General features: G+C 37.2%; 1 protein-coding gene and 1 pseudogene across 1 annotated transcript in view; both read right to left on the reverse strand.

The window, feature by feature from the left end:
• The window catches only part of RRM1 (ribonucleotide reductase catalytic subunit M1), a 40,196-nt gene that overhangs the window by 5,971 nt on the left and 8,937 nt on the right, over positions 1–25,288 (reverse strand). Inside the window, exons 3-15 of the mRNA XM_055548920.1 lie at positions 22,082–22,259; positions 20,876–20,976; positions 19,077–19,136; positions 18,180–18,219; positions 17,771–17,933; positions 13,232–13,373; positions 10,870–10,953; positions 9,580–9,741; positions 9,137–9,216; positions 6,290–6,491; positions 3,544–3,693; positions 3,116–3,337; positions 1,318–1,394 (exon numbers count right to left, since the gene is read on the reverse strand). Coding sequence (XP_055404895.1) covers positions 1,318–1,394; positions 3,116–3,337; positions 3,544–3,693; positions 6,290–6,491; positions 9,137–9,216; positions 9,580–9,741; positions 10,870–10,953; positions 13,232–13,373; positions 17,771–17,933; positions 18,180–18,219; positions 19,077–19,136; positions 20,876–20,976; positions 22,082–22,259 — 1,661 coding nt within the window. The remainder of the gene's footprint in view (positions 1–1,317; positions 1,395–3,115; positions 3,338–3,543; positions 3,694–6,289; positions 6,492–9,136; positions 9,217–9,579; positions 9,742–10,869; positions 10,954–13,231; positions 13,374–17,770; positions 17,934–18,179; positions 18,220–19,076; positions 19,137–20,875; positions 20,977–22,081; positions 22,260–25,288) is intronic.
• Positions 7,111–8,634, reverse strand: LOC129629149 (transcriptional enhancer factor TEF-4-like; annotated as a pseudogene).

Consider the following 25,288-nt stretch of genomic DNA (forward strand, 5'->3'; position numbering starts at 1 on the left):
ATCCAAACTATGGAATCATCTGTAATCACTAAAAACATTAAGTAGATTTGCATGTACTAAAAGAGAAAGCTCTCCAAACTAAATCACTAAATAAAAAGTCTCAGAATGTGTCAAGTTTGTAAAGTTTAAAAATAAAATTAAAAAAAAAAAAAAAAAAGAATGTGTCAAGTTTGATCATATCTGCAAATGAACTGAAAAAGGTCTAGAAAAATATACACCATTCATGCTGGTGATCTCTGAGAAAAGAAATAAGTTGGTTTTTTGTTTGTTTTGTAGGACAAGTGGTTGGTAGAAGAGGTATAAAAAAGGACTTTTACTTTCTATTTTATTTCTGTACTTGAACTTTATTAACAATGAATGTGTATTTATGTTGAAATTTTTATTTTAATTTTGAAACTTTAAAAAGTTATACATAAAAGACATTTAAACTACAGTATTTTGAGAAAAAAACAAAGTAAAAATAGAGTTCATGGGCATTTTTTTAAAAATCGAATTTGCATGTAAATACACATATATATACAAACCCAGAAGAAAGTCTGAGGATGACAGACAAAAAAATACAAACAGGTGGTCCTGGGGTAATTTTCATTTTACTCCCTTTTCATTTGTATATTTTTCTAAATTGTCTAACATATATTATTTGAGCAATGAAACAATCTGAAGGTAAACGGGTATATTTAAAGAGCATTTTAAAGCAACTGCTTCCTTCTGCAAACATTAAACACTATGTATATTCATTAACCTGGACATGTCAGACAGTCATGATAGAAAGCATAGAAAGCAAAAGCAACCTGTTTCAATAGAAAAACATTCTGCCTGCACTCAAATTTCTTATGTTTATTAATTGAAAAGGCCTACAGACTCAATTTTTACATTTTTCTTTCCAACAGTTTAATACATTAAACCCTCCAAAAGCTCTTTAAATTCCCTAGTGTAGTCCTATGATAATCAATTCAGTGAAAGCCATTTATATGCCCAATGTAATTAAGCAATAAATAAAAGTGGAAAACATTTAAAAAGCAAACACACTTGGAAATATGAATGCTTAATGAGAAAAAGAATTACCCATTCTTGCTAGTTAAGCCCTAAAACAACATCGACTAATAATACCTACCAAGTATTAAAATGTTTTCATTGCAGGCTACTATACATATATTGTCCTAGGAAGTATTTTCACAATAACAGTTCTATAGATAGGTCCTTTTAGTCCCATTTAAAAGAGAAAAAGATGAATTTCAGAAGATAAAATAACATACCTAAGTTTGAAAGAGGCACGATAAAAACCTGAACCCAAAGCTACTTTACATCTCTACTTACTTTGCAATCTTCTCCTTGAGAAGATTCCAGTCCCACAGGTCTGTAGGAGTAACATTCCACATATCATACTGAAGGATCTAAGGAACAAACAACCCAAATTGATGATAAATCATTCAATGATCATCTGAAACTATGACAAAAACCAAGCAAATGACTAACTGCCATGTCCCCATATCCCAACAAATGCTGTCATGTAAGGAGTATAAGGTCCAGAGATTTTCCTAGACAAATTGCTATGTAGTCATATTGATTCAAAGCAGGCTGATTAAGGCTTACCTCTTCCCCTTATCCCTGCTGAGTCCTCTCAGAAGACCCATATCATCTCTACAAACCAGGAAATTTTAACAAATGAAAGCATGTTGCTGAAATGTATTCTCTTTTTGTACAATAAAAGAATTACTCTACCCTCTACCTTCATCTTTCTTTACAGCCTTGATCTATCCTATCTCTAGATACTACCTACTTAGCTAATTAACACCTATTTTCAAACAATGTAGAGTTCCTAAATATCAGTAGGAACTGTGAGAACTAAATCTAACATCTTATTTTACAGGGAAGAGAATCATCCTACTGGGGATAAAGGCAGTGTGATGGCAGAATGCTAGGACAGCACTCAGATTCCCACCTCCTGGGGTATAGGCCCTCAAACTCTCCTCCTCTTCAGTATATACAGGACCTGGAAACACGATGGATGTCACTCACACAATTGTGACAAATGTGAAGGGTTTCTGCAGATGCAATTAAGGTTGAGAATCAGTTTAATTTTTTAGCAAAAAGGGAGATTATCCTGGGTGGCCCTGACCTGACAAATGAAAATGCCCAAACTGGTGACTGGACTGGGCTCTTGAAATGAGGGACTCTCCCTCCTACTGGCTTTGAAGCATCAAGATGCCATGAGCTCTAGAACTGCAAGGAAATGAACAACCAGGAGGGCTTGGAGGACTGTGCCTGAGATGAGATCACAGCTTCTACTGACATCTTGACTTTGAGAGACCCAGAGATTAAGCTAACCCAAGTCTGCACTCCTGACCCATGGAAATTGATACTGAATGTATGTTGTTTTAATCTGCTAAGTTTAGTTATAGAAAACTAATACCTGGGAGTTCCCTGATGATCTAGTAGTTAAGACTCAGTGTTTTCACTACTGTGGGCTCAGGATCCCTGCTCAGGGAACTAAGATCCTGCAAGCCATGCAAGGTACCACTCCCTTCCCCACCCATCCAAAAAGAAAAAAAAAAAACTAACTCAGCATTCTTCCTACATCTTTTAGCAATAATTAGTTTTAAATAAAAGAGATTAAAATAGAATATACTTTTACTCCAGAGAACAAAAGGACTATATGAGCTTCAGATGTCTGGTGTAATAGATTACAACTTTAGTGGCTTAAAATAACAAAATTTATTCTCTTGCAGTCTTGGAGGCCTGAAGCCCAAACTCAATATGTTGGGAAGGCCCCCTCCATCCCCAGGGTCTAGGGGAGATTTGGTTCTTTGCCTCTCCCAGCTTCTAGTGGCTTCAGTTCTCCTGGGCTGTGGCTACATCTCTCCAACCTCTGCCTCTATGGTTGTGTTGCTCCTTCTTCTCTGTGTCTCTTGTAAGGACAACTGTCACTGTATTTAGGGCCCATCTGGATAATCCAGGATAATCTCCTCAATTACATCTGCAAAGACCCTTTTTACACCAAATAATTTAATAGTCAGAGGTTCCAGACATTAGGATGTGAACATCTTTCTGAGGGCTACCATTAAGCCTACTACAGGAACCCATAGGCAAAGAGAAATTTCATCCGTATACTTACTCCTTTGCTGACTGGAGAGCCCTCATAGGTTTCATATGGGCCATACTCCTTGGCCAGGTCACAGCTGGCTTCCAAGGCTCCATAATAAATGGTTTCAAAGATCTGCTTATTCAATAATTGGGCCTCTGGACTCTCAAAAGGGTACCTCATCAGAATAAAAGCATCTGCCAGACCTTGTACCCCAATTCCAATGGGGCGATGGCGTTTATTTGACAAGCTTGCCTTTGAGCCAATAGATTTAGAAAACAAAGAGATGACATTAATGAACAGTAAAACCAACATTCTGTACCAAATGACACACTCTCTATCTCAGTTTTCTCACACCATTCCAATCATTCCAATGATAACATGATGACTAGAAGACTATGATCAACTCCTTCCACCTTGGATTTCAATTATCACCAATAAGCAGAGAAATCTATTCATACCTCTGGGACAGGGTAGTAGTTAATATCAATAATTTTATTCAAGTTTCGGACAATGACTTTGGTGACTTCAGCCAACTTTGTAAAGTCATATGTGTGTTCTGATGTGACATACATATTCAGGGCCAGGGAAGCCAAGTTACAGACTGCAACCTAGAATTTGAAGAAAAAGGGTTAAGAATCACATGATTTTTATTTCAATGACACTACCCTGTAAACTTCTAAAACTTGTTGACATTCAAGTTTTAGTTTCTATCTTTGACTGCTTCCTCTTCACCATTCACCTGTTCATTTCTAAACCCCAGGACCTATTCCCATGTGTGAACGGTTACATGCACCAGTGAGACAGCTTAAGATGGGGGAAGAACCATACACTCCACAGTACAAGGCTCTTTACCAGACGTATGTCATTGTGCTATAATTTTTATGTATGTCAGTAGATGTGCACTGTCTAATGCAACAGCCACTAAATAAAAACTACACGAAATTTAAAATTGTTTATTAATTGCACTAGTTATATTTCAAGTGCTCAGTAGCCACCCAATACAGAACATTTCTATCACTGTAAAAAGCTGTTCCAAATTACCCATGTCTACCTCATCGTCACTGAGACTCCAACAGCCATAACAAAGGATCCAAGTTTGAATTTTAAGAAAGCTCTTTAGGTGATTCTTACTACACTAAGTGGTGAGCTTTTTCAGGTTAGGGATCATATCTTTTTTATCCTTACATTTTCAGGACTAGCACCACCACACCTGGCATATAGCAAATGCTAAATAATAATGAATATACTTCCTTCACCGTTTTGATTATGACTCTCCCAATCCAAACTCTCAACTCCTCTCACCTAGACTCCCTCATGCCCTTCATACCTAATCAACTCTACACATCGTGACAAAGTACCCATTTTTAAAACATAGCTCGAATCACATAAGCCTGATAAATGCAAGGGAGAAAAATAAGGCAGGAAATTGGGGCTAAGGATGGAAGGAGTGCCATTTTTAAATAGAGTCATCAAGGGAGACACCACTGAGAATGTGACATATGAAGAAAGAACTGAAGAAGTTAGAAAGCAAGTCACATGGCTCTCTGGGGAAAAGAGCATTTTACCACTCAAAACTCCTGCAGCAGGAGTATGAGAAATGGCAATGAAATTAGAAGGGTTGGAGCACAGTGAGCAAGGGGAAAAATAAGAACAGATGAGGTGGGACACTCAGTTGTGTACCATCTCACAGGGCATTATAAGGGCAGAAATGAGGTAATGATACATACTACAGCATGGACAACTGACACAAAAGGCCCAATATTACATGATTCCATTCATACGGAATGCCCACAACAGACAAATCCAGAGACATAAAATAGATCAGTGTTGCCAGGGGATGGGTGAAGAGGGGAACAGAGAGTGAATGCTAACAGGTACAAGGTTTCTTTCTGGGGTGGTAACAATGTTCTAGAATTAGTTATCAGTGATAGTTGTACAACTTTATGAATATACTAATAAAAAATCACAGAACTGTATCCTTTAGAAGGGTGAAATTTATGGTATGTGATTTATATCTCAATTTTTAAAAAATGAACAAACTCTGGATGGGTTGGAAAGTCAAAGATAAATATTGTGCAGAGAATGGTATTATCTGATTTTTTGTTTTTAAAAAAGGTCATTTTATTCTCTGTAATACAGTCTAACTATATAACAATATAAATATATGCCAATTTCCTCCAACTTAATTGTAAGTTTCTAGAGGGCAGGGACTGAGCCACATTCATTTGTATCTCAGAGCACCTAGTCTGGTGTCTTACACATGCCTGGTGGTCAGTAAACTTTGTGAAATCAAACTGCAAGCTCAGCAGTATGTTCAGCTCACTTACCATTTTCTTTGACTTTTCATCTGTCATGTTTTTAGGTCCTAGAATTCAGGATCTGTTCCTTCCTCCTCATTTAGCTTACATCCAATATCCACATAGTCTGTCATCTAACGCAACAATCTCTATAAAGTAACTTCCAACTGCTTCTCACACTAAGCCATTCTATAACCAGAATCAAGAGCTATCCTTCCCATCCTAGCAATGCTATTTTCCTTTCAAAAATCTACAAGGGCTTTCCTATGTCTGAAATATGCCAGCTTTCACATACTTTCTCTCTTCCCTCAACCACAGCCATCCCTCCTTTAATATATCTGCTCCATCACAATAAACTTACTTTCCACTCACTGCACAAAACCTATCCCTGTCTCTAATCTGTCATACCAGTGGTTCTTCCCAAATAGAAAGCTTTTTCATAAACTTCTTTTTAAAATAACCAAATCTATATCCCATTTCCAGCCTTGCCTCTTCTATGAATGGTCTTAAAGATTTGAGATGAGAATTTTGTCTCACATTCACTGAAAGGACTCTCATGCTTACTATTTTAAACTGAATACACACTCTAACACGTTACTGTGTTTGTCCTAACTCTAACCTAAATAATTATGTATTGCTATTTTTCTCAAGAAAAGATTATTACAACAATGTGTGTGTAAGAAAAAGTCTACAGTCTTTTCTATATGGCTCAGACTAGAAGATTTTTAAGGGCACACATCATACCTCTTCCTTCCTTTATAATCTATTTCAGTGCCCTTCTGCTTACAGCAAGCTATGAACACTCCCTTCACTCAACTCAAGGGAAATCAAGTGAGAGATTCACAAACAATTCACAAACTCCTAAGATTCTTCTCTCAGTACCCGAGGCAGAAGTTCTTCTACCTACCTCATCTTTGCTGGTATACTCTACTATTTCTGTGCACAGGTTGCTGCATTTGATGGTTCCCAAGTTCTGCTGGTTGCTCTTCCGATTACAGGAATCTTTGTAGAGCATATATGGGGTACCTGTCTCTGTCTGAGACTCAATGATGGCATACCAAAGCTGCTGAGCTTTTATAACTTTGCGGACACGACCTTCTTTCTCATACCTGGAAGGCAAAGCTAGTATTATTTTAATATTCCCTAAGAAAATCTTTATTGCAGACAACATGAAGAGAAACACCAAAATATAAAATATTGAAAACTCTTAAATTTTTACTAAGTTTTGCTAAGGGAAAAAAATTAGGAATATGATACACATTTTACTATGGCTAAAGCCAGACCCACTAAATCAATAATACCTTCCATAATAAGAAGGAACAAAGACTGAAGTAGTTAAATAGTGCCATTGTGCTACAGCAGTACTCTGGTGCTATTACTTAATGAGCTTCTGACACCTGCACCCCAGTTGCTCTCAATTCCTGTGTGCAATACAAAAGCATGACTTGCTTTATCAAATGTACTTTATAATAAAGCAAATTAATAACTCTACATTAATTGTTTAGAGGATCTATTAAAATATGATTTAACTTGAACACCTATTTACATGTCCCAAAGATTTTTGTTCTGTTTCTTAATAATAATTATTATTATTAATTAATATTAAGAATATTATTCTTATTAATTAATAATAATTAATTTTGTTATATTAAAAAAGAAATATTTCCAGGGCCCACCTGGTCTGCTCCTGCACAGAAAGGGTTAACTTTTAACATTCGATTATCAGGGTACTGGGATGCGGGTGGTAAGGAAAGGCAGATTGGCAAGAGGGAGGGCGCTTAACAACAGAGAGGGACAAGCCAATGTGTAACTGCTGCTGCTGGGGGCCCTCCAAAACATCCAAAACAGAAAAGGGAGAGGGTGCCTGTCAGAGACAGAACCAGTGGTGTCCCAAGGGTTGTCACACTTCTGTTCCGCGTGTCTAATGCTCTGGAGTGATCTGTCCTTTCAGACACCTCTGTGAGGTTCCAACGTCAGGATCCATCCTTTCCTCACAGTCCCAGCACGTTCAACTCACAACACAGTTTTTAAGGAGCAGCCCCTCCCCAAGTAAGAGGAAAGCTGGAGGTCCTTCCTGAGAGGAGGGTATTCTGGGGATGAGCCACTCCTGGGGTCCCCCTTCAGTCCCTAACCAGGCGGTAAATGTGGTGCTGGGCACCCCGTTCACTGGTAAAGACCTCGAAGATGTAGGCGGTGCAGAGCAGCAGTTCCTAGGCGTCTCTGTGTCACCACCTGGAGGATGGTGAAGTTCTCCAGGATGCTGTCCATCGCATGGCGCTCCAGCAGCTGCCGCAGCTTGTGAAAAAATTCACCAGGTGCTTGCACATGGGTGAGTGCAACATGTGGTACACAAACCTCCCATCCTCCATGAGGGTGTGTTCTGTCTCCACCTTTTCCACCACCTGCTTGCCAAAGGAGTAGACCTTAAAGGAACAGGCAAGGGTCACGTGGTCCAGGCTCTCATACTGGCTGCTCTCTCCACAGAAGCCACTGCTGCCGCTGGCGGCCCCACCTCCTCACCACTTGGGCCCTAGGTCAGGTCCACCCAGAACCTGACCAGGAAGAAAGTGTGGCTGGCCCCACGGTCACACAGTTCCTACAGCTCCTCTTTTTTCAGGGAATTTGTCATAGATCTGTCAGATGTCCACATTCTCGAGGCAGGGCACTCCAAGGTTGGAGCAGTGCAGGCTGATGTGTACAAACAGGTGCTGTGACCAAGTAGTGCCCAGAGCCCAAGCCTACCAGGCTGGGGGTGATGTGGCAGGTGGGGGCAAAGCAAGGGGTAAGAGGGCTTGGGAAGCTCATACCCTGGCAGAGCAGTAGATGGAGGATTCAGTGACAAGGAGAACAGTGTCTTTGAGAATGGCTTCACATCTGGAACATTCCAGGAGGGCCCAGAAGCCCTGACCTAAAATGGAAAGGGCCTGGGGCCTGAGGACTGGTGGGACCCAGTCTGGCCTGCAGGGAAGGTGCTGAGATGAGCTGGGCAAAGGACACAGTAGTCATTGTCTGGAAAGCCTTGTCCTTGGAAACCTGGTCCACATTCAGTGTCTTGAGCATCAACTGGATTTCCCCAGACTTCCCTTGGATCAAAGCCTGGACACGACTAGAGACTGTTTGCGAGTTTAGGTCTTCCATGTTCTCAGTTTGATGTTGCAGGCAATCAGTTTATCACAACCATACAACTTGACTCCATTGAACAGAATTTTCCACTGGCCACAGGATGGGTAAGTGGCCGTGGCCTCCTGGAAGCTCTGCTCAATGTCTGTACTCTAGACACCCTCTGCATCTGTCAGGGCCCTCATCGCCCCCCACCCCCTCACTGCCCTCCTCACTTCCTTCCATACTTCCTGTCCAGCCACTGCCACTGGGGGTGTTCCCCTACCTGGGCATCCTAGCCAGGGGGCTGGGGGGAGGTTTGTCATGAGTAATTTTTTTGGCCATGCCACGCAGCATGCTGGATCTTAGTTCCCCAATCGGGGATCAAATCTGTGGCCCCTGCAGTGGTAGAGTGGAGTCTTAACCACTGGACAGCCAGGGAAGTCCCTCCAAAGTTTTAAGAAAGACAAACCAAAATTTTGGTGAAGATTCAGGAAGAAAACATACTAAAACAAAATTACTAGTCACATTCTCTTCTAGATGCTTCTGAAGAATCCTAGAAACTAGGCTAATGATTGACATAGTTTTGAAATTTACATCCTATAAATAAAAGAAACAAGGTTAAAACATTATTACTTTTGTGTTTTTTCCATACCTTTCATATAGCTTCTCAAATTCTTCTCCCCAGACCTCATCCAGACCAGGACACTCATTTGGACACATCAAAGACCAGTCCTGCCAAGGGAAGAAGAGTACCAACCATAAGAAACTTCAAATAACCAATCACACATGGTCCATTAGGAATACTACAAGGGAGAGGGTGGCCTCCATAGACTGTCTTAAAATTCTGCTTCAGAAACAATATTTAGGCTCAAGTCCAAACATCTAGTTCTGCCTATTTGTTCATGACTCCTAAAGCATTTAGAGCATCTGCTTTAGAAAATAAAAATCCAAGAAGATAAGAAAGGCATCTCTTGGTCAGCATGCCTTGCTGCTGCATAACATATAGGTAGATTCTTCCTAAGCATGATTTAAGATGACTGAGGAGAAAACTCATATGAACCAAGTTGTTATTACTAACAAGTAACTATCTCTCACCTGATTAGTCTCCACTCGCTTCATGAAGAGATCTGGAATCCAAAGGGCAAAGAAAAGGTCCCTGGCACGCTGTTCTTCCTTTCCTGTGTTCTTCTTTAAATCAAGGAACTCAAAGATGTCTAAATGCCAAGGTTCCAGGTAAATAGCAAATGCCCCAGGTCGCTAAAGGTAAATAAATCATCATTCTTTTCAGAATCAGAATGAAATAAAGGAACTTCATATTTTCCAAAGCACTTCAATAATATCTTCTTGGATCTTCACTACAATTAATGAATTACATGAGATAATACAAATAAAAGTACTATAAAATATAAAGTAGTAGTATTTTTCTTACAATCCTAGGTGTAAAAAAGAACAATTAACACAAAGAAAATGTAGAACAAGAAAGACTAAATAATTTATCCAAAGTAACACAGTGAACTAGAGATGAAGCTTCCTCTTCAGCTGTCATGCAGCTCACTTTACACTCTATGATGTGTATGTAAAGCCCAAAAAATTGCTTTAACTTTGACAATAAGTTGTGCTTTTTATTAAAGATCACAAAAAGGTGGTATGTCTTAACAAGGTCCTCACAGATTCCATTAGATAGGCTAGATGGCTGCAAAGTATCCTGCTGATAACATTGGAAAAATGGCCCAATACTCTCTATTTTCCCCCTATAAAACAGGCCAAGTTTTGCTTTTTGTCTTTTTTTTTTTTTAAATAAAAACCTAGAAAAAATATTACAACCCCTTTTCAAGATTAGGTATCAACATGTGCTTAATCGCTCAAACGTGTCCAACTCTTTCCAAGCCCATGGACTATAGCCTGCCAGGCTCCTATGTCTATGGGGATTCTCCAGCCAAGAATGCTGGAATGGGTAGCCATGCCCTCCCTCCAAGGTATCAATATGAGTCACCACTTTAGAAATTCTTTGCAAATAAACTGTCTTGTAAGAAAGCTGACTAGATCACTGGCTGCCTGGAGCCAAGGATAACGTACGTATGTGTAGGAGTGATGGATGATTAATACAAAGGTACACAAGGAGACACACTGGTGTCTATGTTCTATGGCTTGACTGGTGTGATTACACAAGTATATAATCATCAAATTATATATGTATAATATATATTGTATATGTATACTTCAAGTGTCTATACTTTAAAATAAGTAAAAAGTATACACACATTAAATTGATCATAAAAGTGGAAAAAAACAGAGTTGTTAGAAACATACATAGTGAGCTATCTTATTATAGCTTATATGAGATTTTCAGTTCTGATTTCTAGGACTTTCACTCACAAAGCATACCTTGTTTCCACCTTGATCCACATATCGAGCTGTGTTGTTATATACTCTCAGCATCGGTACAAGACCATTGGAATTGCCATTAGTCTGAAAAAGAAACAGGATAAAGTCATCCAGAGGAACAAGAGGCGGTCAGCAAGGAAAAGAAGAAGATGGCTCAACAGCAGGCAAATTACTTTCTCCCAGTCTAGCGTCATCTGCTCCCCATCTCTACCTCTGCTTTGAAAACATAATGCCCAACATAAAATAAAACTGTGGAATAAATTACAAACATGTACAACATTATTTCATGGCATCTCTAGCTTACGATGAGAAATAACAACTGTAAGTCAAACGAATCCAAAATCAGGATAGTTGAATTTAAACCCCCATACTTTCAAAAGGTCATCATATAATTAAATACTTTGGGTAGAGTAAAAACCCTACCACAGTATATTTTTCCCAAAAGAATTCAAGGCAATTTATAGTAAGAATTATATGCAGTGGATAAATCAAGACAATAAGGCAAATGGAGATTCTCCAATAAATACATTCTAGAATGAAGATGAGATACCTATCAATTTTTTAAAATAATCATTCTAACCCAAGGCAAGCCTTTAAGCAGCCTAGAAAGATAATGAACACCACATAACAGAATGGTTTTCTTCTGGACTCTCTTTCTATAGGGCGAGATATTTTCTTCACCTTATAGAGGAGGAAACAAACTCAGAGAAGTAAAATAACTTCTACTAGGCCACACTACTAGTAATTAGTAGAGACAGGATTTAAATCCAGGTCTTACTCAAAATCATTACCTTTTTTCTTTTGTTTTTTAAACTGAAGTATGGCTGATCTACAATATTGTTATTAGTTTCAGGTATACAGCATAGTGATTCAGTATTTTATACTGAATGTGATTTCAGCATATTATACTCCATTATATGTTATTACAATATAATGGGTATAATTCTCTATTCTATACAGTATATCCTTTCTTAAATATTTTATATATAGTAGTTTATATATCAGTTAATGCCATATCCCTAATTTGTCATTCCCTGCTTCCCCGACCATTTGGTAACCACAAGTTTGTCTTCTTTATCTGTGAGTCTGTTTCTGTCATGCATACGCATCCATTTGCATTATTTTTAAGATTCCACCCAAAACCATGATCTTGACTCCCAGTGAATAGCGAACTAAAAGAGCTGAAATTTACCTCATAAAGTATTAATGATTAAGCTTGAACCCTGGCTCTATCACATATTAAATGACTAATCTCTGGAAGTAATTTAACTTTGTAAGCTTCAGCTTCCTCACTTGTAAAATGAAAACAACAGTGGCTGTACTCACAAAGTTACTGTAAGGAGTAAAGTTTACTGTGTTTGTAATATCTATCTATCTCATAAGGTTGTAGTAATTCACATAAAACTTATATACAACATTTAGCATATAGTAAGCAATGAATCCGAAGAATTGATGCTTTTGAACTGTGGTGCTGGAGAACACTCTTGAGAGTCCCTTGGACTGCAAGGAGATCCAACCAGTCCATTCTAAAGGAGATCAGCCCCGGGTGTTCTTTGGAAGGAATGATGCTAAAGCTGAAACTCCAGTACTTTGGCCACCTCATGCGAAGAGTTGACTCACTGGAAAAGACTCTGATGCTGGGAAGGATTGGGGGCAGGAGGAGAAGGGGACAACAGAGGATGAGATGGCTGGATGGCATCACCAACTCAATGGACGTGAGTTTGAGTGAACTCCGGGAGTTGGTGAGGGACAGTGAGGCCTGGCGTGCTGCAATTCATGGGGTTGCCAAGAGCTGGACACGACTCAGCGACTGAACTGAACTGAAGCAATGAATAATAAAAGCTATTAATATTATTTTTGCTAAAGTAAATCAGAATTCCAAAATCTGACCTAAAAAGGACCGTGCTGCTGCTGCTGCTAAGTCGCTTCAGTCGTGTTCGACTCTGTGCGACCCCACAGAGGACAGCCCACTAGGCTCCTCTGTCCCTGGGAGTCTCCAGGCAAGAATAATGGAGTGGGTTGTCATTTCCTTCTCCAATGCATGAAAATGAAAAGTGAAAGTGAAGTCGCTCGGTCCGACTCTTAGAGACCCCATGGACTGCAGCCTACCAGGCTCCTCCGTCCATGGGATTTTCCAGGCAAGAATACTGGAGTAGGAAAAAGGACCCTAGGGCCCAACTAATCAACCTCTAATAAGATAGAAGTAGTGAAATCACTCATTCTAAGTTGCACAGCCAGCTAGTAATTAACAGAGACCCAGGTCTCCCACACTCCCGCAAATGCCCTCTCAACCACAACCCTGGTTGTTTATGGACTTGAGTCCCTCCAGCCACATATTTTTAGTCACACAAGAGAAGCTTACCCCAGCAATGTAGCTGCCAGTAGCTCGAATACAACTCACAGCAACACCAATTCCACCAGCGGACTTGGAAATCAATGCACACTGCTTTAGAGTGTCATAAATGCCTTCAATGCTATCATCTTTCATACTCAGAAGGAAACAGCTACAGGGGGAAAAAGTCACAATTCAGCAAGGAAATGAAGGAAAGTCAAAAAACAACTACGTAATTCAAAGAGAGTAAGGCAAATAAATGATCTAAAACTTACAAATTTTTTTTTTAAGAAGGAAAAAAAAATTTTTTTAGATGTTTTTAGAAGGAAAAAGAACCAAAACCTGGATATGACACAATGAAACATATCAGCATACATTGTTTTAAAATCATCTTGCCATCTACTCTAGATGCTGAGCCTACATGAAAGTCTTAGGGATAGGTAAAAATATTAGCTTACCTATTCACCAGATTACAAATGTGCCATTATAACATTTTCTGATATAAATTCCTAAGCATACCTAACATCTTTTCAAGCCAAGAAATTTAAACATTTATGAAAAAAAAAAACCCCACCAATCCAATAATGAACCAAATTTGATATGTCCATCAAAATTTAGCTCCCTTACAGTCTTTTTAAAGACAATCCTTCTACCTGTGATTTGGATCTCATCCTCCTACTCCAGGACCCTTATTCTACCAATGATTCCTTTTACCAACTTTAATATTCATCCAAACAAACAGACTTTATCTTTTGACTTTTTCTATTGAATATTCAGACATTCAGAAATAATAGAGAATTTATAACATATACTTTGTACTTACCATCTGCCTCAAGAAATTTGATACTACAAATATAACCTCATATATATATATATAACAAATATATGCTGTTTCCATGCTTTCTACGTTCCTTTAGCATTTACATATGTTCCACAATTTAAAAAAATTTCTGGTTTCATACTATTGTTCTGCAACCCGCTTTTATTTAACTCAGTGTTGTTTTAGAGAGTCATTCCTACTGATACATATAGGACCAGTTTATTTTCATTGCTGTAAGATATTCCATTGTATGAATATACCAATATATTTGTCCATTTGCCTGCTGGTGGACATTTAGATTATTTCCAACTTGTTTGCTATTCTAAACAATGCTCCTGTGGAAGTTTTTAAACATATCTCCTTGTGTTTATATCTAAGGATTGTCTATAGGGTGTAAACCTAGGAAAGGAATTTCTGAGTCAAAAGATATGCATGTGTTCCACTTTACTAAAGAGTCTCCAAAGTGAATGAGTAAGTATACTATATCAATCAATGCATGAGCCTGCCCACATGCTTACCAATACTTAGTTCATCAGCCTTTTCACTTGTATCAATCTGTTGGGTATGAAATATCTCATTATGATGTTAATTTTCACTTTCTTAATTAAAAGCAAAGTTTAACATCATCTCACGTGTTTAACAGCCAATCAGTTTCTTCTACAAATTAGCCCATGTTTCTATTTGGTTTTGTGTCTTTTTCTTATAATCTTTCAACAATTAACATACATTGCAAGTTTCCTCTCACCGTCTGAAACCTTTTTCACTGTATTTGGTTTGCTGAAGTTTAAAATTTTAATGTAGTCAATTTTTCCTTTATGTTGTTTGCTTATTATATCTATTTTAAGAAACCTTTCACTCCTCTGAGGTCATATATATTCTATCAAGATGTAGGTTGATAGTTATGACATCTGCAACTCACTGTCAAATGACTTAGCCAAAAATATTTTTAATTTTAAAGACAAAAATAAAAAATACATGTATATGCAAAATATCAGTAATTTTTAAAATCTAGGCATAAGTGGGTATATGAGTGGAGTTCACTCCTTTTCTTCAAATTTTTCTAAATGTTTGAAATTCATATTAAAAAGCTGGGGAGGAAAATATTTATTTTCTCTACATGTTCTTCTAAAAGATTTTACTTTCATATTTCTATTTTCCTCTTGAATTTATTTCTGTATATGACATGAAGAAAGGAAATCTAATTATACATTTCCCTACAGGATAACCGATTTTCCTAGCACTGTTTTCCCAATGAAATGCAATGACATCTGTTATTCATCAAGTTCTCATATAATCCACAAAGTAGGGTGTTTACTCTAGGATAGATAAACATAGATTTATAGTAGTCCTGAATCTAGCAGGACTTTTTCTTCAAAACTGTCTTGCTATTTATATTAATTTCTTGTGGCTACCCTAACAAATGCCACTAACTTGGCGGCTTAAAATAGAAATTAATTCTCTCACAGTTTAGCAGGTAAGAAGCTCAGCATCAGTTTCACTGGGCCAAAATCAAGAACATTCCTCCAGAGGCTCTAGTGGAGAACATTCCTAAAGGAGCCAGCTTCTGGTCTCCTCTGCTTATAGCTACCTCACTCCAATTTCTGTCTCTATCTACACACTGCCTTCTTTTCTTCTGTATGTCTTTTATTTCCCTTAGCCTCTGTCTTATAAGGATATTTTTTATTAGATTCAGGGCCCACCTGAATAATTTGGGATAATCTCCCTATGTCAAGATCTTTCTTGGAGGGGGAAAATGACAACCCACTCCAATATTCTTGCCTGGAAAATACCATGGACAGAGAAGCTTGGCAGGCCACAGTCCATGGATTTGCAAGAGTCAAAAACAACTATCTGACTAAATAATAACGTAGATTTGTCAGTTTCTGTTTTGTGGATACTCTAAGAAGCTAAATAATTAAAAGTATTATTTGTGATTAAAAAAAAAAACAGATCTTAGTCATACCTGAAAGACTGTTTTTCCTTATAAGGTAACATTTATAAATTTCAGGGATTAGGATCTGGTATATTTGACCAGCACTAGATTATTCTTAGCCATTTGCTCCTCCATATAAATTTTAGAATCAGCATGTTGAAATTCTGACTGGAATTACACTGAATCTGTAGATTAACTTGGGAAAAACTGACACTGTTATAACATTAAATCCACTTATGAAAATATGATCACTCTTGATTTGTTATATAACGTCCTTCAATTACGTTTTAGAATTTTTTCCTTAAAAGCTTTGCACACCTTTCATTAGATTTATTCCTGAGTACCTTCCAGTATTATACATTTTAAAATTTAAATCTTCTTTTTTTGGTTTCGTTTTTTATTTGCTGTGTCCAACTCTTTTGCAACCCCATGGACTGTAGCCCACCAGGCTCCTCTGTCCATGGGATTTCACAGGCAAGAACACTAGAATGGGTTGCCATATCCTTCTTTAAGAGATCTTCCCAACGCAGGGATTGAACCCACGTCCTCTGCATTGGCAGGCTAATTCTTTACCACTGAGTCATGGGAAGCTCCTTAAGTCTTCTAACAGCTAAAGTACAAAAATTAAATTAATTAATGTGGAATTTATATCCAGATATTCTACTGAAGGGCTTCCCTGGTATCTCAGATGGTAAAGAATCTGCCTGCAATGCAGGAGACCCAGGTTTGATCCCTGGGTCAGGAAGATTCTCTGGAGAAGGGAATGGCTACCCAATCCAGTATTCTTGCCTGGAGAATTCCATGGACAGACGAGCCTGGCAGGCTATATAGTCCATGGGGTTGCAAAGAGTCGGACACAATTGAGCAATTAACGTACACACACACACATATTCTGCTGAAATCCTTTTACTCCTAATAACTTGTCTGTAGACGCTCTTGAGGAATCATTAGTTTCATTCCCTCATTTCCAACCTTTTTTTTTCTTATCTTACAATTACAATGCTGGTTCAGGCCTCCACTACAATGCTAAAAACAGAGGTCCAACAGGTCTAAGTTTTTAGTGGATATCTTTTACCAAAGAAAGGAAGTTATTTTCTACATCTATTTTGCTATTTTTTTATGAAAGTATTAAATGATATAAAATGTTAGGGCAATGAATTACATTAATACACTTTTTGATGTTAGCATATCCTTGAATTCCTGGGATAACCCAACTTGCTTAGGGTGTATTAGCTTTTTTTTTTTTTTTTTTTTAAATAAATTACTGGACTCTGTTCCAGTGTTTCCTTTCTCAGAAAATGACACCATAATAAATCTTGTTATTTACCCATAAACTCAGGAACCACTCTTGACTCATTCAAATCACCAATTCTGTCAATTTTACCTCCTAAATCTCCTAAATCAGTCTACTTCTCTCAATCTCTACTTTCACTTCCCTAACCCAAAATACCTACTCTCATACAGACTACTACTAGAATCCTCTAATTATTATCAGAAAATACTTTATTGAGATATAATTCACATACCACACAATTTCCCATTTAAAGTGTACAACTGATGGGTTTTAGTATATTTACAGAGTTGTACAACCATCACCAGAAACAAGCTTAAAATTTCACTACTGGCATTTGTCTCTCATCAATTTGTTTACCACAATGCAATAAGAGAGTTTTCCAGAAAGTAAATCTCATTTAATGATTAAATGTTTATCAAATTAATTTTTATGTGATGAACTGTCTAGTTTCTTCCGGTCAAGGTTTATTTCCCTAGTCAAAAGCATTTTAGGATGTTAAAAGTGACTATAGGTGACACATACCTAGAAAGTTGTGGGCGGTTGGTACCAGCATTGAAGAGAGTGGGAGAGGCATGGGTAAACCACCTCTCAGAAAGAAGGTTGTAGGTTTCAATAGCAGCATCAATATCTTCTTTGTGAATCCCCACAGATACCCTCATCAACATGTGTTGTGGTCTTTCAGCCACTAAAAACAAGAGAAATTTTTCGCATGAAAACTAGGCTGAGATAGGAACTTGAGTCTAAAAAAAGGAACAACAAAAGACAATTTAAAAAATTTTATACCAATAAGCAGCAAGATTATTCATAAACTAAACCTAAAGCTTAAAGTGTTACTTAGAGTTTAAATAGAAATGTTAAGGCAAATAGCTTAAAGTTCTATTTTCAATACAATGAACAGAAAATGTAACACACAAACACATTCATGTCTCACCCTTCCCATTGATCTTCAACAAATAGGATCTCTCCAGTGTCTAGAAAAAGCAAAACAACCGAAAAACTTCCAGAGCATAGTTTTTAAAGACATAGTAGATATATCATTCACAATATGCAACTGTTTAAATCTACTCAGTTTTTAAAATAATCTTAAATGACAAGAACATCATATTTAGATTTACTAGCTTTAGCTTAGAACATTATCAATTGACTATTTTTTCAGAAAAGAATGCCTGAAAATTTCTGGAAAAAGCTAACTCTACATTAATATGTATAATGTTAATAGCAGAAGTTGTGGTATTCACTATATCATAATGGTTCATATCATTAACATTTATAAAATGCTTATAACAGCCTAGGTACTGATCAAAGCAACATACACACACAAACTTCAAGAGCATTTGATATTGAAATTTTATTATTATCCCCATTCTAAAGATGAGAAAATTGAAGGACAAAGGGATTAAGTACCTTGCTAATAAGAAATGAAGCAGTGATTTGAACCTAGGTGGTCTGACATCAGCATTCACATTCTCAATCACTATATAACACTGTTTATCAACAAAAAAGTACCTAGAAAATCACTTAGCACATAGCAGGAATTCAATAAATAGTTGTTGCATATACAGAATAATATTGAATCATTCTGGCAAATTACTTGCATAACTCCACGGGTATCCAGAAATAGTATTTGGAAAATTTGGAAACTGCAAATGAATAAGCTATCTTTCTTTAATTCAAACAATCACCACTACCCTAACCGCACTAATCCCTCAGGACCATCCCAACTCCCAACAAATTACTACCTTTATAATTATATCACTAAAACATAAACAAAAAACTGCATTTCCTAATTGAAAAAGGAATTCCCACTCATTTGAAACCCATTATTTACCTTAAAGCCAAAGTAATTATAAGAGAAATCTCGGTCATAGATAATTGCAGAATTCAGGCGCTAGTGAAGGTTTAAAAAAACAAAAACAAAAACCCATAATTAAGATAATTAGACTTATTTTCACAAAATTTGTTACCTTTCAGCCCTGATTTCAGAACTAAAATTGATACAGGATACAAGAGATAACACTAAGTATTATTGTTGTAGAATAGAAATCCATACCTAATATTAAGGAAAAAAATTACATAAATTGAGTATCCTAACTAGGTTTAAAAACACATACATTAAAAGACTAGAAGAAACATATAAGTTGTACATAAGTAAAAACATAAATGTGACTTTCCCTATTGTGCTTACAGAGTCTCTAAAAAGGGAAAGAATATGAGCATAAAAGGGACTATATTATCATCCTAAAACATGTTTTTAGATTAGCTATTAATCCAAAAGTATTGGAGCCATATAAATACTAATACATATCTTTATTTTCCATTTTAAACTGCACATAACAATATATGATAAACAATTACATTAATTCTAAGGCTAATCAAATCCATAGTCCTTTAACAGGTTTTAAACAAAATATTGCTGTGACAGTGATGTTTTAAAGCAGAACTGGCCATTGTTACAGAGCTTTTGTAGGCTATAAAGCCATTTAAAGGAAAGAAAGCAATTAGGTACTAATAATCATTTTGGATAGAGGAACATAGAGCCAATTTTTAAAAATACTATCAGTGTTGCCATATAAGGATCCATGTCCGAGGACTAGAAAAATCTATACAAAACTCCTCACTTTCTCTTAAACTTTTAAGGGCATCTTTGTTGCCAAAGGCAGATAGGGGCTTTGCATGATTAATGGAGAACTGAGATACTTGATTATCAAAATTTATATTTTAGATACAGGTTTTTGATGTCATTAATTTTTGTTTCTCACCCATCTTCAAGAGAATACACATGAACACAACTCACTCAGTTTTCTCTCAGTCTCTTTAACATGTGATACATATTTACAAATAGCCAACGAATCACTCTATTACCTTCAGTTAAAACTGATTTCTAATCTGTGCAGATATGCATGGTAAATAAATCTGTGTGCAAAAGGCCTGGCTGGATCTACCCATCTTTCCCTCTGTCCTCTGAGATGTACTTAAGAAAGGAATTGAAACACAAATGGATAATTTTTAAGTAGCTGAGCAAGAAGATCTTCCAAAATTTTATCTGAGCAACCTTTTTGGAAGTCAGTTTGGCAACGTCTACCAAAATTTTGAACGCACATACTTTTTGGCTCAGCAATTCCACTGAAAGGATTTACCTCACCAATTACTCATCTATGAGCAACTCATTACCATATGAGAATAGCGACTGCAGTGATAAATGGAAAACAAATATTCATCACTAGAGTAATTCTTACATATATATATATAATGATGATATGGCTATAGGATGGAATGCTATGCGGGTGTTAAAAAGAATAAGGTAAAATTATAAATGCTAATAAAGAACTATCTCTAAGATACACCTGTAAGTGAAAAAAATATTAGAAAGAATAGTATGCACAGTACATTACCACTAAAAGGCAAAATAAATGTACATACACCATGTGTTATAGAACAATTCTGGAAAAATACATTTTAAAATGACAAAGTGCTATTCTTTCTAGACAAGAAAACTAGGATTCAGAGAAGGAGAATTACTTTTTACCTCTATCACTTATCATAGTGTTTAAATTTTTTAAAATGTGTTCATTGCCTTAAAAAAAAAAACCTATAAAAATTTTTTCACCAGAAAAGCATTATACATACATCTTTATTTGCCAAAACAATATCCAATGTTGACTTGGCCACCATGGGAGAGTGTTTGCCATTGTGTGGGTTTATATAGTTGAAGAGGTCTTCCATTACATCTAAAAACAAAACAACAGAAAATTAAAATACCAAAATCACTTAACAGCAAGTTCAATACTCAGGTTAACAATTTAAAAGTGGTTCTCAACTGTTTTTCATCCCAACTCACCTTAGTACCTAGCAAAGACAGTGCTCAATGGACAAATACATGTTATATAAATATACACAGAAACTTACATAAGTAAAATAAGGAAACCCTTAAAGAAATAACTTTCCAGAGTTGGAGTGAGCATATGCTCTTATAGTATAGCATATGCTCTTTGAAAAAGACTGCCAGATGATTCTAACATCTTACCCCGTTAAGGATTTATTAGGTGAAAATAAAGAAAAGCATAAATTATAATCTCAAGTTTTCTTTTATCCTAACAAAACAGAAACTCAACTTAAAATTCAAACTCTATCATCTCAAGGATTTTACTTCTATAAATGCACATTGAGTAATAAGCTCTCTCTCTTTCAGACATCATAGCAGATATTTGGTCCTCTGAGTTTACATATAATACAGACACATACAAAGCTGGCATTCTGACACTGACTTGAATCCATAGATCAATTTTGGAAGATCTGATATCTTTACTCTTATAAATCTACTGAAGAGGGAGATATAATGTTTAAAGTCCCACATAAAAGATCTGGAATTGAGAGCCAAAAGATTTCTACTCTCAGTCTACCAGCTGACTTCTTACATATCACTTTTTATATACTTAACAAATTATTTAACTGTCTTTTGCCCACATTCTGAACTGTAAAATGGGAGTGATGACTAATGGTGACAAAAGACTGACTGTAACATTTTGTTTAACCTAGGAATTATCAATAATTTTTTTTTCCAACCATACCATCACCAAGCATGTAATGAGGAGCTTCAAAAAAAAAAAAAATAGAGAGAAAACAAAAAGATAAAGAAAAGTTTTCACTGACCCTTCCATGCAGCAGATGAGCAGCAGGGAGAAACAGGAAGTTCTAGTCTCCCTCTGCCACCAACTTGCACACTTCGCTTTTTTAAACAAGATATAACTTTTCTTTTGATACTCAAGGTTTCATTCTAGTATGCCTATACATTTTCTGAGAATACTAAATTCTTTCTTTTTCTTCTAGACTCACCACTGAATACTTTCTTGGTTTCTTTGTGCAAGTTAGAGACGGCAATCCTTGCTGCCAGGATGGCATAGTCAGGGTGCTTAGTAGTCAAGGTTGCGGCTGTCTCAGCAGCCAAAGTATCCAGTTCCACAGTAGTGACCCCACTGTATAAGCCTTGGATTACTTTCATGGTGATCTGAGCCTATAAAAGCAAAGCTAAGAATTACTTGTGCTTTTCCAAAAATCAACATCTTCCTTAAAAGAGCAATGAAGAAAACAATCAAATTTACATCAAAATAAAAGACAATTTCCTTTTATGAAAAATCATCTTTCAGAATTGTACGCTGTGGAAAATTTAGTAATGAGACTTCATAAGTGAATAGAGCTGCTAGAAAATGCATACTACATATACAATGAAGCATCCAAAGAAAGAAGGAAGGAAAGAGGGAGAGGGAGGAGGGAGAGAGAGAGGGGAGAGAGGCAGGGAGTGGGCAAGGGAGGAAGGAGTGAAGAAAAGAAGGAAATTAGTTTTAAAGTCTAAGTAGAGCTTTACAAAGATTAACAGACACATAGGGAAACAGCTGAAAACAGACCAATTTTTCTATAAGTATTTTCCCATCTTTCATTCAAATTTTCTGTATGTAATCATGGTTCAGGCCATATACTTACCTATTTTCCCCCAATTATTCCTAAGGACAAGTACAGGAAAGCAAACAAATCAAACTTTAATCAGTCTAGTGAAAGGAGATCAAAGTGTAAGTTAGAATTGGGGCTGAGCAGTTAGATACCCTTTAACACCTCCCTGGTGTGAATGGCTTCCCTGGTAGCTCAGACGGTAAAGAATCTGCCTGCGATGCTGGTTCCATCCCTGGGTCAGGAAGATCCCCCGGAGAAAGGCATGGCAACCAATTCCAGTATTCTTGCCTAGAGAATTCCATGGACAGAGGAGCCTGGCAGGCTACAATCCATGGTGTCACAAAGAGTCAGACACAACTGAATGCCTTTCACTTCACTTCACTTCTTTAACACTTCACAAAATATCTCAACTTTCATAATCTTCTCTGACATTTCACAATTACCTGTGGGATGGGTATTATAATTATCCCCACTTTACATGAGGTACCAGGTTACGGGGACTTGCCCAAGGTTTTTAATGTCTAAGTCTTCTGGCTCCATATCCCATTCAACCTCACTACATTTCACTGTTTTCAAGACCATACTGTAAGAGGCACCCCTTTTTAAAATACACAATGCCCAAGTCAAGAAAGACAAATTCTAAGTTGTATGTTGCTGCTGTTCAGTCGCCCAGTTGTGTCCAACTCTTTGCAACCCCATGGACTGCGGCACACCAATCTAAGTTGTATATATGTATGTATTTATTGAATCTCAAAAAAAAAAGAAAAAAAACAGATTAGGGAATCCCTGAATGTCCAGTGGTTGGACTCCAAGCTTCCACTGCAGGAGTTCAATCCCTGATGGAAACTAAGGTTGCCCAAGCTGTGTGGCCGCAAAGGAAAAAAAAAGATCAATCCAAATAGGAAAAGGAGTACATCAAGACTGTATATTGTCACCCTGCTTATTTAACTTATATGCAGAGTACATCATGAGAAACACTGGACTGGAAGAACCACAAGCTGGAATCAAGATTGCTGGGAGAAATCTCAATAACCTCAGATATGCAGATGACACCACCCTTATGGCAGAAAGTGAAGAGGAACTAAAAAGCTTCTTGATGAAAGTGAAAGAGGAGAGTGAAAAAGTTGGCTTAAAGCTCAACATTCAGAAAACGAAGATCATGGCATCTGGTCCCAACACTTCATGGGAAATAGATGGGGAAACAGTGGAAACAGTGTCAGACTTTATTTTTTGGCACTCCAAAATCACTGCAGATGGTGACTGCAGCCATGAAATTAAAAGATGCTTACTCCTTGGAAGGAAAGTTATGACCAACCTAGATAGCATATTGAAAAGCAGAGACATTACTTTGCCAACAAAGGTTCGTCTAGTCAAGGCTATGGTTTTTCCTGTGGTCATGTATGGATGTAACAGTTGGACTATGAAGAAGGCTGAGTGCCAAAGAATTGATGCTTTTGAACTGTGGTGTTGGAGAAGACTCTTGAGAGTCCCTTGGACTGCAAGGAGATCCAACCAGTCCATTCTGAAGGAGATCAGCCCTGGGTGTTCTTTGGAAGGAATGATGCTGAAGCTGAAACTCCAGTACTTTGGCCACCTCATGAGAAGAGTTGACTCACTGGAAAAGACTCTGATGCTGAGAGGGATTGGGGGCAGGAAGAGAAGGGGACGACAGAGGATGAGATGGCTGAATGGCATCACCGACTCGATGGATATGAGTTTGGGTGAACTCTGGGAGTTGGTGATGGACAGGGAGGCCTGGCGTGCTGTGATTCATGGGGTCGCAAAGAGTCGGACACAACTGAGCAACTGAACTGAACTAAATCCAACAGAAAATGAATGTCATTTCCCAGTTGACCAAAACATGCCTCTCTCAAAAAAAAAAAAAAAGTGTAATTACTAGTTTAAAATTTATCCCAATTACATGTTAGACCTAAACTCAAGTTTCTTCTGATCATTTTCTTCTCAGCAGATAGTCATGTTCAGTAAAAGAGTAATGAAGTCTTCTAAACACTTTCTGGTGCTCCAAGGCAAGTAATCAGAACTCAGAATAAAACAACATCCATGTGCTAATAACCACTCCATATAAGCATGCAGATTTGTTCATCTACCCTAGAATGCTCATGTTGGCTCCAGCACCCTTGCACTCTGAAATGCATGCAACTGGCAACAGAATACCTAGGAGTCAAGATACCAATATTGTTCTTCCTATACTCTCACTCACTTGTACTAGTCATCCCCCTTCTCTTTGAACCTTTCTTATCTATAAAACAAGGGAGATAAAATAAGATGATCTCTCAGGTTTGTTCCAACTCTAATATTCTAAATGTAAAAGGGAAATGTAGTATTTAAATGTAAAAGGGAAATGATAATAAATACATCTTAAAGCTGTATAAAATTATTTTCTTTCGACCATTTGGTCAATTCAATATTTATCAAGCATCTAATTATGTATGTGTTAAGCATTGTGGATATCGCAAGAACAAGATACGGGCCTCCCCAACAACTCTGGGGGAGGCTAGGAACATATAGTTAAATTCTATACTAGGTGGTTAATGCTATGAGGCCAGTGCAAGGGCTACAGTAATACAGATGTTG

Source organism: Bubalus kerabau, chromosome 15 (assembly GCF_029407905.1).
Source record: "Bubalus kerabau isolate K-KA32 ecotype Philippines breed swamp buffalo chromosome 15, PCC_UOA_SB_1v2, whole genome shotgun sequence".
In the NCBI taxonomy this organism is placed as follows: domain Eukaryota; kingdom Metazoa; phylum Chordata; class Mammalia; order Artiodactyla; family Bovidae; genus Bubalus; species Bubalus kerabau.